Below are 14,358 nucleotides of genomic sequence, written 5' to 3'. Positions count from 1 at the left end.
GCAGCGGAGCTCCCTTTTGTCTCCTGGAGCTGCCTCTGCCTCTGCCTCCGCACTCTGCTATGGGCACTTGTACTCACCAGAGCATCCTGGCTGAGACCCCTAAAGACTTCTCACCTGGCAAGTCCGTGGCTGCCTCAACCCGAGAAGGCTACACCCACGCTGTGCATGCACGTGGCATACCTGACAGCAACGCCCTAACCTCAATGTCTGCTGTTTGGTTAGGAGGAAGCCGAGGTTCACCCTGGGAGACCCCTACAGAAGCTCTGTAGGTGTGATGGAAAGGTGTCCACCTCTGAGCTCAATGCTGCTGCCTCCGCCTTGCCCCACGCCCACACAGCCGACACCACGCCTTCCCCAGGCAGCTATCTACACGCATCACCCCAAGACAGCTGCTCGCCTCCAGTCCACTGGGTCCTGTGACACACACAGACCGGGCGCAGCAGCAGCCAGCCCCCCAAACTGCCAGTCGTCGTTCCTTTCCTTCTCTGACTTATAAGGAGGCTCCCTTTGCTTCTCAGAAGCAGCTCTACCACTGCAAGCCTCTGGACCCCTAAACACACACATATTTTTTTTCTTCTTTTAGAAAGGAGCCGACACCCTTCCAGGGCACTAAAAGCCTCCAGGTTAGAAGTGAGATGGGAGACTGGGCCAACTCCAGGAAGCTCAACCAGACACACACTATCGGAGCCTCTACACCACCGATGTGATTGCTGCTGCTACTCATGAAGCTAGTTATTTTTGAGGTCCTACTTTGTGGCAGGTACTACTTCTCATGCTTATGACCCCCAGTTTGTATATGGGGAAACTAAGGCCCAGATTAGTGACTTGTTCAAGAGCCGTTTGTTCCTGTCTGTGTGAAGCCACATTCTACTCTATTGTTCAGTAAATTTATTTTTCCTACAAGGGTCACATCATTAGGACTCATTCGAAGATCCTACATGTTTAAACCCCCATTACAAGCCGGGCTCAGGTTCCCTCCCACATGGTTCTTGGGTTCCACGCACATGGGGCCATGGGGACTGTGATCTGATCGGGACGCCTGCATGTTCTTTGGCGGGACAGACATTTTCTAGAATGACTCAGAAAGGCGGCTAGCCCAGGATGCTCTGAAGTGTCTCACTCTTGTGCCAGAGAGTGACAGAGCCCCTTCTCTAGCCTGCCCTTGCGCTGACCTCCTCTCGGCAGCCCGTAGACTTGCGGGCCGCCGGGAACTTTCTCAGACCTTTCCCTCGTTGGTGGCTGGTCTACCCCCTCAGTCCTGCTCCTCCCTCCTCCTTCTGGAAGTCCCTTCAGAGTCAGACTTATAGAACACAACATAGCCCCATTCTCTCCTCCTTCTCTCGTATTGTCTACCTTGGCACCTCTATCCACTCAGTCTGTCAAAGAGAACTTTTATCCCCCCTTTATTTATGCATGTGAACAAAGTTTCTCAGTACTTAAAGCTTCTAAATTTTTAAAAAGCAGTATTATGGCTGTCTCGTTACAGCCATAATTACTATTCAGCCACAGACCCAAGAACTAATTTGGGAAAGAAAAGCCCTGCTCACGTCATTCAAATATGCACTTACTTCCCATTGTTTAAGAGCCATTAATCAACATTTTTACATGTCCATTTTATCATTTTTGGACAAGTAATCATTTCAAATGATAACTCCATGGAGAAGAAATTGTCAACAATTTAAATCTTATCATCAGTATTGAAGTTAATATCCGATTTGTGTTGTTGTACTACAGTTTTGTTAGATATTACCATCGGAGGAAAATAGGCAAAGGTATGGGGAATGTCTTTGGGTTATTTCTACGACCACTTGTTTTTTTAAAATATACAATTGTATCAAAATGTAAAGTTTAGTTTAAAATTTTATTACAAAGGATCTGTTTTATTAAAAATATGTTTTTAGCAAAGAAATAGGTGACCGAAGACTGAAAAAAACCAAACAAGTGTGTATATGCTGCATTAGTATAAAGGTCTATAGGGGAAATGAAACAAAAACACAAATTCAAAGAGAAAAAGGACCAGGGAATCATTTCTCAATGTTTAAAAAAACCCCACAAACATGGCCACAATTTTTTTTTTTAATGAATAATAGTGCTTATCAATTTGTTATGTTTCCAAGGGTACATTTAGAAGGGCAGATTTAAAGTTTACCTTAAAATGCCAGTAATTGAAAATACATAGTATACCGGAACTTAGATTATTTGCTACTGTTTAAACTTATGATTGGATTTTTGGGTGGTACTCTTAGATTGCATGAGGGTACAAAGACTTTCCAAAGCCTTCTAAGGGGTATGAAAGAGCAAAAATAAAGTTGAAGAGCACTCTTCCAGCCAAGTACATTCCACTCCTAAGTATGTCCAGGTTTCTAACAGCCCGAACCTTGGCATCCATCAGCCTGTTCAGTCTGGAATGCCCTCTCACTGTCTGCCAAGCAAGGCTCTTTCAACTCTCCTCTCAAGCCCCAGCCCCTCTGGGAACCCTTCTCACATGCTTTCGGCACAATGTAGCCCTTTCTCTCCTGCTCCTGCCTGAGCTCGTGTGTGGTATCATCACATTGTTCCATAGGATACATTTACTTGTCTGTCTCCCAGTGATGCTGTGCAAACCTGTAGAGTAAATTCCCTAATTATCCTATCCCTGGTATGACCACAAAATAGATTCCATGAGTTTTGAATGAATGAATTAATTAATTTTTAAAAATTCATCATAAGCCTGGGATTAAAAGCTTATAAAAGAATTTGTTTATCACTTAATCATCTGCCTTTGGAGATATATATTTTTTTCAATTTAAGTGCTGGGTACTAAGGCTAACGATACTCAAACCACTAAACATTAGCTTTCAAGGCGATCTCATGTATTCACCCAATTATAAAAAGTTCTTCCCTGCCTTACCACAGCATTAAAAGTACAAAATTATGCTAACAGGCAGAAATGGCATTAATGGAAAGCAGGACCACAAATTACCTGGGTCTTTTCGGATAGTCACTGAAGCCACTGGTCATCAGAAATACATTCTTCAAACATTCGGGCTAGTGTACTAATTTGGTAGGTCACTCAAGTGACCTCAAAATGCAGGAGTCTTACATGTTGACACAAACAGATGACCTTAAATCTTGAAAAAACTCTATTAAGAAAATCTAAAGCATCTTCCCCTATCATGTTATGCCAATTACCTCTACTACTCTACACTTGGTCAATACAGTCCCTTTATTCAATCACAGTTCTGATTGAACAAGAAGAAATAAATACAAACTTCCATCTCATCCAGTCAAATCTCTCACTTGCTCAGTCAACTTCTGAAAATCACTTATATACAATGTTGTAGGGGAACATGGCTAGCTGTTCTTAAAATATTTAAGAGAGAAATAAAAGTAGCTCCAGCTTCTTTTGCAATTTATGATGGGTCAATAATGCATGAGGTAATTCTGGAAACCATTTAAGTTTAATAAGTTCATTCATTTAATCATTCATCCCTTCATTCAGTAAGCATTCACAGAGCACCTGCTACATGCCAAGTACTCTGCTTCTGCATAAAGGTCACGAACCTTATACGGATTTCACAATCTCTTACCTGCACTTGTGAGTGTGTGCACATCCCTCTGCAATTGTATCGCAGGGGTTTTGTGGAACCAACACCACAGTCAAGACACTGAACTGTCCCATCACCATTAATATCTCCCACCTGCTCTCCTGTTTGCCACACCCACACTCTTACCCTCCCCCCCCCCCACCTCTACCCCACTCCTAACCCCTGGCAAGCACGAGCTTGTACTCTGTCTCTATAATTGCAACATTTTGAAAATACTACCTAAATGAAATCATACAGCGTGTAACTTTTGGGATTTTTTCCCCCACTCAGCATAATACCCTTAAGATTCACCTGAGTCACTCCATGCATTAATACTTTGTTCCTTTTTATGGCTGAGTTGTATTCTGCTGTACCACAGAATTACTATGGTTGGTTTATTATAGGCGGTTAGTCCTGAAAGCACTCTTGTCATTTCCAGTCTGAAGCTATTACAGAGAAAGCTGCTGTGAAGATTGATGAAAAAGTTCTTGAATGCATATGTTTTTGTTTTTCTATGCTCAACATCCAGGAGTCCAATGTCTGGATCATATGGGACGTGTATGTTTAGTTTTACAAGAACCTTCCAAAGTACTCCGCAGAGCGTGCCATCTTACGCTCCCCCCAGCAATGTATAAGAAATCTGATTTCCCTGCATCCTTATTGGCATTAGCCTTGTCATTACTTTTTTTTTAATTATTCAAGTGTAGTTAGCATACAACGTATTAGTTTCAGCTGTGCAATATAGTAATATGACATGTATGTACCTTACAATGTGATCGCCATGGTAAGTCTAGTCACCACCTGTCAGGGTGCAATTTATTACAGTATTAAGGACTATATTCTTTGTGCTGCACCCTACACCCCGTGTATTTCTTTTTAATTTCAGCTATTCTAAAAAGTGTGTGGTTATATCTCATGTGGTTTTCATTTGAATTTCCCTAAGGGCTAAAGATATTAGACATCTGCTCATGTGCTTATGTCCCGTCTGTAGATCCTCTTTGGTGAAATGTTTGTTCATGTCCTTGTCTATTTTCTAACTGGAATGCTTGTTTTACTGTTGAGTTTGGAGAGTTCTTTATATATTCTAGATACAAAACCTTTAAGAGATGTACGGTTTGCAACTATTTCTACCAAGTACAGTGTTTCTTTATTTGTCTTAACAGTTTTTCTCAAAGTCTTAAATTTTGATGAAGCACAATTTATCAGTTATTATTTATATGGACTACTCATCTGGTGTTATACAGTGTGTCCATAAAGTCATGGTGCACTTTTGACTGGTCACAGGAAAGCAACAAAAGATGATAGAAATGTGAAATCTGCACCAAATAAAAGGAAAACCCTCCTAGTTTCTGTAGGATGATGTGGCAGCATGTGCACATGTGCAGATGATGACGTAACACTGTGTATACAGCGGAGCAGCCCACGGCCATGCCAGTCGAGATGTGGATGGTACAGAGGAGAGTTCAGTGTGTTCTGTGGCTCGCTAAATTTTAATCTGTGACCAAAGTGCAACGTGAATATCAGCGCGTTTATAACGAAGCGCCACCACGTAGGAATAACATTACTTGGTGGGATAAGCAGTTGAAGGAAACCGGCAGTTTGGTGGAGAAACCCCGTTCTGGTAGGCCATCAGTCAGTGACGAGTCTGTAGAGGCTATACGGGATAGCTACCTAAGGAGCCCTAAAAAATCTGTGCGTGAGCCCACATCAAACTGCACTGAATAGGTATGAAACTGGGAGAGTTTTCCTTTTATTTGGTGCAGATTCCACATTTCCATTGTCTTTTGTTGCTTTCCTGTGACCATCTAAAGCGCACCATGACTTTACAGACACACTGTATATATCCATTCACTTTTCATGCAGACTGGCCCCAAAGATTTTTTCTGGTTCTTTTTAACATTTTATAAATTTTTTTATTTATACTTAAAATCTATGCTTTATTTCGAGCTAATTTTTGTACAAGGTGTGATATTCACATTGGGATTTATTTTCTTGTGCCTGCAGATGCCCAAGTACTTCAATACCATTTGTGGAAAATACTGACGGCCTGTTAATGTCAATAGTGCATGTAAAATTATTACCTCCGTTATTCCTTATAGTTGTAATATATTTCTTCTTGCTCATGGTGGTTGGTTTTTATTTTTTTCTTTTTATTAAGTGAGAGGCGGAGAGGCAGAGAGACAGACTCTTGCATGTGCCCTGACTGAGATCCACCTGGCATGTCCACTAGGGGGCGATGCTCTGCCCATCTGGGGCCATTGCTCTATTGCTTGGCAACTGAGCTATTTTAGCACCTGAGGCAGGCCATGGAGCCACCCTCAGTGCCTAGGGCCAACACACATGAGTCAATCAAGCCATGGCTGCAGGAGGGAAATGGAGAGGGAAATGGAGAGGGAGAAGGAGACAGAGAGGGAGAGAGGTGTTTTTTTCCTTGATCAATCTTTCTAAGGCTTTATCATTCCTTTGTCCCTACCTCCCCAAAAATCTTTTGGCTCTGTTGATTTTTTTTAAATTAACATTTACTTTCTATTTTACTTATTTTTTCCCTTATTTTTATTACTTCCTTCTGTCTTCATCCTTTCAATTTAATGTCTGATGCCACTGGACATAAAGTGGACCTCATTCCATGTCACCCCTTTACTTGCACCTAGACTACAGACTTGGTCCAGAACCCCCTGAACGTCCCCCACTATGTGCTCCAAGACCTCTTTTGTGTCTGCATTAAAACACGTTGACAGATTCTCCCTTAAGCCATTCTCAGCCGAGAGCAACTAATTCACTGAGCAAGTGTATGTTTTTCTCTTTGTTTTTTACCCCCAACTCACTTTCACAAATTCTCCTTGGGCCTCCTCCTTTTTTTCGACCGCGGTTGGTCTCCGCTTCACTTACCCAGGTGACTGATGGCTTCCTTGTCCCATGGCCAGGTGGCCGCACCTGCAAGGTCTTCCCTCACTGAGCTGGCGAAGTAGACGTTGAGGAAGTGCGTGCTGTTGAGCTGCAGCGCCTCCTTCAGCTCCTTCACGCTCATGTAGGCCCTGGGGAGGGTGACAGGGGACAGCGTCACACCACGGGATCAGTGCACTGAGGATAGAGGACCACTCTGCTCAGATGCTGACCTTCCCGGCATTGCCATGTAGGGGACAGAGAGGCAGAAGACCCCCAAAGAGGTGCTAATACACATGTGAGATATTTACACCAAGGTCAATAATACCCTACCTTGTTAGCACTATAATATTTATAGGAATACTCAGTATTTGAGAGCGTTTTCAAATCCCCATGCTACACCTGGATTATTTCTGCAGGATAAACCCAGTGAGACTCCTAACTCTTTGCCCTGAGAATTGTCCACCGGCCACGCTGAAAAGGCCTTCCAGCTCTCTTCCCTGGTGCTTTCCACCATACTGCCTGCTCATTATTATGGTCAGACCACCTGAATCTTTATTTCAGTATGTGCTTGTTTCCAGACATGACTTTCTAAAAGGGACACAGTGGCTAGAAAGAAGATAAAAGAGGTGTGTGTGGGGGGGATGAGTGATAGGAGAGAATATCTGAAAGCTACTGCAAAGAATATTAATATTTTATGTATTTTTTCTCTCTTTATTTTTTTAGTCCTTTAATCCACAGAAATGTCCCCCCTACCTTCAACTACCGTATGATACTAAGTATCTTTATTGGTGGCCTTCAAAGCTCTAGGCAATATCATGTTTACACCTCTGTACAAAGTGAACAGTCTATTAAAAACACATACCCTGTGGCCCATTAAAAAAAAGAAAAAGAAACAAGCATTTCATCTCTTTATAAGCTCATATATAGTCAAAGACATTTGTGAAATGAGAACTGGCACTGGTGAAATGAAAACTTTCCTATGAGCAAACAAAGCCTGCTGTTTTCACTGAAGAGCTATGCTAAGAAGGAACAACTAAACCAGAGCTCAGTGGCCCCTAGAACTCAGTGGACGCTTCCCATAGGGCCATGGTCTGCCACTCCAAAGACAGGAATGTTCTGATGACAACTTCAACTGGACAGACAGTACCCTCAGCCCAAGTTGAGTCATGCTTCTTTGTTGCTATTCTAGTAGACAAGCTGGAGACAATGAAATCTCCCAACCCAGAAGCTCGTGTTAGGACAGCATGACCCTTTGCTTGCTTGCTCAGTCTCCCGAACACACCATGGACGCCATCTACCTGACCTGCATGTAGGATATGCCGGCAAGGCGTACCCAAGAACTAGAGATCCCGTCCCAAAGACTGCTTTTGTAGTCATCGGAACAGAACCAAAAAGAGAAATAGAAGTGAGGAAACAAAGATGATTTGGGTTTAGAACCAGAGATGCTTGGGAGAAAAGGGATTTGAAAAATACTCTTTCTTATTGCATTATAATTTCTTGGAAAAATAGTTCTCAGCCCCAAGAAATCATGCAGTTCCACAAGGTGATGTCAGATGCGATCAGAGGGCTATTCCTTCTGCCGCTTTCCTGGAGACACAGTGTTTTTTGGACTGCCGCCTGGTTTTCCCTTAACATTAGTCACATCCTCTATCCCTTTCCCCTTCATTAAAAATAATTACAATTTCCTGTATTGACAAATTGATGGTTTGGAGCTGTGATGACATCAAATAATTCTTTGACATGGAGATGTTTTGATAGGCCAGAAGAAAGGAGCAGAGAGGGGGGCAGACGGGAGAAGAGAGAAAAGGACGACAGAAGAGAACAGAAGAGGAAAAAGAGGAAAGGAAAAGAAAAAAAGCAAAGAAAAGCAGGGAGAACTGGAGACTGCGCCCACGCATAGCTCAAGGTACCACAGGAGAAACATCGCGCCCTTCCCCGTTTCTATTCCAGGTTCCCATTAAAATTGGGCGTTGGTGACTTGACAGTTCTCTCTCTTTCCCCCTCCCTCCCTTTCTCCCAGCCGCCTGCCGCTGGCATGGTTTATTTGGGCTATCAGTGTGCTACTGGCTTGCCCGGCTGCCATTTACCAGTCTTGGCCGCTGTCCTTCTGTCCTCCCTCAACCCAGCGGTTCCACTCATTTCCCTTGAGCATCCTCCAACAGGCCTCCTCCTCCTCCACCACCAATCTCATTAGCTGGTTCTACTCATCTCCCTCTCCTCCCTGCCCAGCCCTCTCTCCGGCCATAAATTATCCTTCCAGAGGCAAGCTGGGTGTGGTCGCTCCGACTCTGCCATGCCGCAGAAATATAGATAGAAGTTGGCAAGGGCAGGGAGAGAATACATTTTCAAATGCCCAAGACTGTTGGAAACAGTCACTAATCGAATGCATAGAAGAATGCCTTATTTTGTTGGGAATAAGGATTTCTGTCCAAATGATTCCCTAAACCAAAAAGGGTAAAAATACAGAGGCTGGTGGCTCTACTGTGCATGTAGAACGTTCACCCGTTATAATACATGTACCCCATTCCAGAAGTTCAATTGGAACTAATAAAGACAACTATCTTAGTTTGTCAACTAATGTGACCAGAGTCTGGCTCAGACCTAGGGTGAGGGAAAATGGATATTATTCCTAAGTTCAGAGCTCCACATCTTGCCTCAGAAATGATGTATTAAGAGACAGACTTGTATTCAAAAGGCCTTAATATTCAATGGAAGGTAAAGTCACATACATAAATGTCCTAAGAAGCATGAGATTCACAAACTGGCCAGGACTGTGTGGGAAACAAGAGATGACTGCATTTAATCTGCTTATGCCCCACTAGGATACCCCCTTTCTCACCCTCCCCACACTTGAGACTGAAACACTCACCATACACTTCTCCTTGAGGACTCAGGCCAACCCGAGTGAAGCTGCATCTCTTTACTGTCATAGACGGTGTCTCAGAAGCAAGCCCCCTTGAGGCTGGCATTCCACATCATTGTGCCCACATGTTCCGGGGAAGAAGGCACACTGCCTCACCAAGTTTATGACTGCCATTTACTGGATTGGGATTAACCACCGCCCAGCATTCTGCCCACCCTATTCCATTGTCCCCCGACCTGTCGCACACATTTTGACTTCTACCTTGCTCCCTGACCCCCAGCCACACTCTGACATCTAAGTGTACATGAGAGCTCCGATTCTGGCTTTGTTTCTGACCGAGTACAATGGAAGGCTATAAGAGGGTCTCTTTGTGCTCTAGTTTAATAGTCAGATGATTAACTCTTTTGTAGACAGAAATAATCCAAGAATAAAGCGAGAAAGAAAAGATCCTGAGCTGTCTAAAGGAAGTTGAACCAATCTCAAAAGCTAGCATGTTAAATAATAAGACATAAAGAATGCACACGCACCTGAGACTGGGGCCCATGGCCCTGTATCCCAAGCCGAGCAAGCTCCGTCCAGAGGTAGATCCTGACGGCGTCCTACAGATGGGAACCAAACCAGGTGCCCTCAAGAGCCCTCAGCCAATTCCCTCATAGAGACAACCCACGCCAAAGATGAGATGCTCTGGTTTGGTTCAATCTAAGCCTTCCTGTCATTAACACACACCGTGGTGCTCCACCCAAATGTAAAGAAGGGCTCTCTCCTCCACCCACCATCCATGTGGTCATCTTGGTGCTTCCTCCAATTGGTGAATGGCAGCTTCGACTTACTCCCGTGACCTCCCTGTGCCCACACCCTGGGACTGGTAGGGTACTCCCCAGAGTACCAAACCAGCATTCTCCCAGCTACCCACACAACTGCAGAAACTTGGGGATTATTCCTCCTGTCAAATTCTTCCTACTGCTAGGCGCACGGCATGCTGCTACATCACTACATCCTTCTCTCCTCCCTTCATCTCTCATCTCCTGGTTACTCCGCACACACCGAGGGCCTCACAGTCTGGCTCACAGTTTACCCCTGCACCCCAGCGCCTACCTCCTGAGGAAACTGCAACAGCTACATGAGACAGCCACTGAAAACACATTCTTATTTTTTACTTCTTTACCTCCAATGACCTTCACACTCCATTCTCATTGTCACCCTCACTCAGAATATTTTTTTTATAATTTCCAATCTGATGTAGATCTTTAGTTCTATTTGTCTATGCTTTTATTGGTTTATTGTCCTCTCCTCTTCAGGAATTATTTTAAATTGTCACCACTCTTCTCTTGCCCCTTCTCCCCCACCAACCTCAATCTCTTATTCTCCTAACTCAAGTAAATGATCATGCCTCCTTATCTGATAAAATTGAGGATGTTCATCAAGAGCTCTAATACACGCACACACACACACACACACACACACATTCTCTCTCTCTCAAACATTTACTTCCTTTCCTATTTCTATTTTCTGTCCTAGGTCCCACTGGATGAGATTTCTGAGAAAACCAGAGTGAATACCCTCTTTTTCCTTCTTCCTTTGAAATCCAAACTACTTGAGAGAATAATGTCCTCCTCTCCCGTTCATTTCTCTTCCCCATGTGCTCCTCAGTCACACTGTACCCTGAGTTTAATCATCACCTCATCAAAGCCGCTTTTGTTAATGTTGTTAGTGGCCTTCTAGTTGTCTCTCTCCATAAATGACGAAAGAAAATCAGTCATCTTTTACTTGGAATCTGCCAGAGTTGGGACTCAGTTCATTGTGATCACTATTATGATTAGGGGAAAATAAGTTATTGTCACATTAATGAATTATTCAGTGAATTTTCATTTCAATAATTATTTATTTTGGCTAAAAGGCAGACTTTGAAGAGTTTAGTTTTCTGTCTTTTGGGGTTTTTTTCCTTATGGACCACTGGAATCTCTATTTTGCTTAAAAGAGTATAAATTTTTAAATGTATCATTCTTTGCATTTTTCCATGCTTCATATATATTTTCTCATGTAAAGCTCATGACAATCCTATGAGGTTAGCATAATTATCTTATTTTACAGGTAAGAAACTAAAGTTTACAGAGATAAAGTCATTTATCCCAAACCACACAGCCTGCAAGTTTGGAGGGCAAGTTTTAAACCCAAGTTTCTCTAACCCCAAAGCCCGCACTCTGTCTTTGATACTTCAGTAGGTTTTCCTAATATCGGCGAGTCGCCATGTTGGGCCGGCAGTGGCAATGGAAAGATGCCTAAGGCATGACTGATTTTCAGGAAGCTCAGTCTGGTGAGGAAGACAACCACATGAACCAATCGCTATAATGCAGTGAGAGGCACGGAAATAGCCATGTGCTCTTACAAAATTATCTGCAAGAACAGAAGAGGGGTTGAAACATCAGCTCAGAGGACCAGACATTCACCGGGTGTTGCAGAATTCCTGGGGACGTTATGAATCAGTGTGTGCGCATCATGTCCACCACCTTCTTGTGGGCCTCCCTCTTCCAGGGGACAGAGAAGTTATGTTCTATGTATCTCCAACTCCCTTGCACCTGGGGGTCTGGAGGTGATTTAGGCAGTCTGCCCATCAGTTGTGCTCCAGTGAGAGTTGGATGGTGACAGGGAGATGACCTGACTTCTGACTGCTGTTTTTCCCTCTTCCTGCCTGCAGGGCTGGGCGAGTGTGCTGGTGCCCGGCCACCAGCAGTGAGGGCATGGAGGAGCAGGTGTGGGGCACACACTCGTGGCGGGTGCAGAACAGCAGGCGCAGCCTGACTCGGCGACCACAGCAGTGGTTTCCTGCTCCCCAGACAGAGCATGCAGGTGTGCTCCCAAAACCTGCAGTGCCCTGGGGTCCCCAGGGGTCCCCACCTCCCTGTCTCTGGTGGCACCTCCACCTGCTGCCCAGTTTTTCAGGGTTGTTCTGAGAGATCTTCCTGGATGCCCAAACTAAATCCGACTACCCAGCCCTTACAAACCTTTGTGAGCACTCCATTCCTCCTGTGCTGAATCCTTCCATGGTTAAAACAGCTACAGTTTTCTTTTTGTTTTCTGCAACTAATAGCTTGACTGATTCAGAATGATATTCCAGCTATGTTGTCAATATTTGGTTTAGTTCTCAAGGCAGAAAAGTCAGAGAAGATAAATTCACATCCGTGTGTGTGTGTGTGTGTGTGTGTGTGTGTCCAATTCATCCTCAACTTCTATGCAATCTTCTTTCACAAAGTCTTTAAAATACATCTCTGTTTTTCTCTTCCCACGGTCAGGAGCTGGAATAGCTCCTCTTTACTTTACTTGTCAGGTACTAAAATGTCTTATTTTTCTTCCTCTAATATCATATTCACTCCAGCCCAACCTGTACAACATCCAAACTGGTGTGTCCCTGCTCACTCTTGGTTCCAGTGGTCTGCACTATAAAGTTCTCTAAATTTTCTTAGTCGCCACTCAAAGCCTTTCATTGGACCCCCCAGCCTACCCTGCAGGCTTGGCCTTGCACCACTGAGTCACGGGCTGAGCTAAACTCATTTATCCATGGTGGTCAAGCACACCTTAGACTTTGTCGGTTTCAAGCTTGTTTGGTTGATTGGTTGGTTTTTGTTTCCGCTTGTTTCTGGCCTCCCTGTTTTGCTTATGCTCTTCTCCCCTTACATAGACAGTTACCAAAATTGTATCTGACACTCAGGGCCTGTTCTCTGTATCACTTCTTTCGTGAAGCCCACAGCGACCCCGCCCCCAGCCTGAAATGAGCCCCTACCTCCGAATCACTATGTCATTCTCCCAAGTCTATAAAACAATGGACTATATAATAGGTCAGCTGCAATATGTAAGCCTGTGTGGCAACGTTTGCCAAACATTCCCACCTCTAGATATTTAACTTAAGATATTTGTATGAGTTTTAAATATCCACCAACAAGAATAGTACAATAGCAAAAAAATAATAATAATATAATAGCATAGTGTATTATTATCTTTTTTTTTTTCTTTTTTTCTTCTGAAGCTGGAAACAGGGAGAGACAGTCAGACAGACCCTCGCATGTGCCCGACCGGGATCCACCCAGCACGCCCACCAGGGACGACGCTCTGCCCACCAGGGGGCGATGCTCTGCCCCTCCGGGGCGTCGTTCTGCCGCGACCAGAGCCACTCTAGCGCCTGGGTCAGAGGCCAAGGAGCCATCCCCAGCGCCCGGGCCATCTTTGCTCCAATGGAGCCTTGGCTGCGGGAGGGGAAGAGAGAGAGAGACAGAGAGGAAGGAGGGGGGGTGAAGAAGCAAATGGGCGCTTCTCCTATGTGCCCTGGCCGGGAATCGAACTCAGGTCCCCCGCACGCCAGGCTGACGCTCTACCGCTGAGCCAACCGGCCAGGGCCATAGTGTATTATTTTAAGAGTATAACAGCAAAGAATATAATAGCAAAATGTAGGTAATATAAATTTCCTTTGAAATGGATCTGGCAAGGCAAATTAAAAGCACAAAATTATTTGTACCAGAAGTCATTAAAAATGATCTATGTCTATGGTTGTCAATCTCTGAATTGGTCATATATGCATTCCTTATTCCATTTTCATTTGAGGGACAAAGTTTCCAGAAGTCAAGTCCAACGCCCTTCTCAGTGTGAGAGGAACATCATCTTGCATATTATCAAATGCACATGTAGTATTAGTTGAATATATCAATGGTGGGAATGAGCTGTGATTGGAAGAAGAGACAGTGAATGCCCTGCTCTTCCTTCTACCCAGCTTTACCAATACCACCCAGCTTTACCAATACCACCCGGCTACAGCGCGCCCCTAAACCACAAGGGTCCAGTGACACCTAAAAGGAGCCAAACTCTAGGACCTGCTGCCTCTGGTAGAGAACAAGAGACAGAAATACACCCAAAGACAAAGCCAAAGCACGCTCTCTTTGACAACTCCTTTGGTGACTAAAGACAGAGCAAATCCTTGGCAAAAACACTGCACATGATAAACTCTTGGGGCCCGGGCAGGAATGGGCAATGTAATTCCACAAGCATTACATTCGG

General features: G+C 44.2%; 1 protein-coding gene across 1 annotated transcript in view; it reads right to left on the bottom strand.

Moving 5' to 3' along the window:
• The window catches only part of PAPPA2 (pappalysin 2), a 210,646-nt gene that overhangs the window by 124,860 nt on the left and 71,428 nt on the right, over positions 1 to 14,358 (bottom strand). Inside the window, exon 3 of the mRNA XM_066261210.1 lies at positions 6,456 to 6,601. Within this exon, the coding sequence (XP_066117307.1) occupies positions 6,456 to 6,601 (146 nt within the window). The remainder of the gene's footprint in view (positions 1 to 6,455; positions 6,602 to 14,358) is intronic.

This window comes from Saccopteryx bilineata, chromosome 2, assembly GCF_036850765.1.
Source record: "Saccopteryx bilineata isolate mSacBil1 chromosome 2, mSacBil1_pri_phased_curated, whole genome shotgun sequence".
Lineage (NCBI taxonomy): Eukaryota > Metazoa > Chordata > Mammalia > Chiroptera > Emballonuridae > Saccopteryx > Saccopteryx bilineata.
Note: the sequence above shows the minus strand (reverse complement) of the source record. Positions and strands in the feature narration are given on the sequence as shown.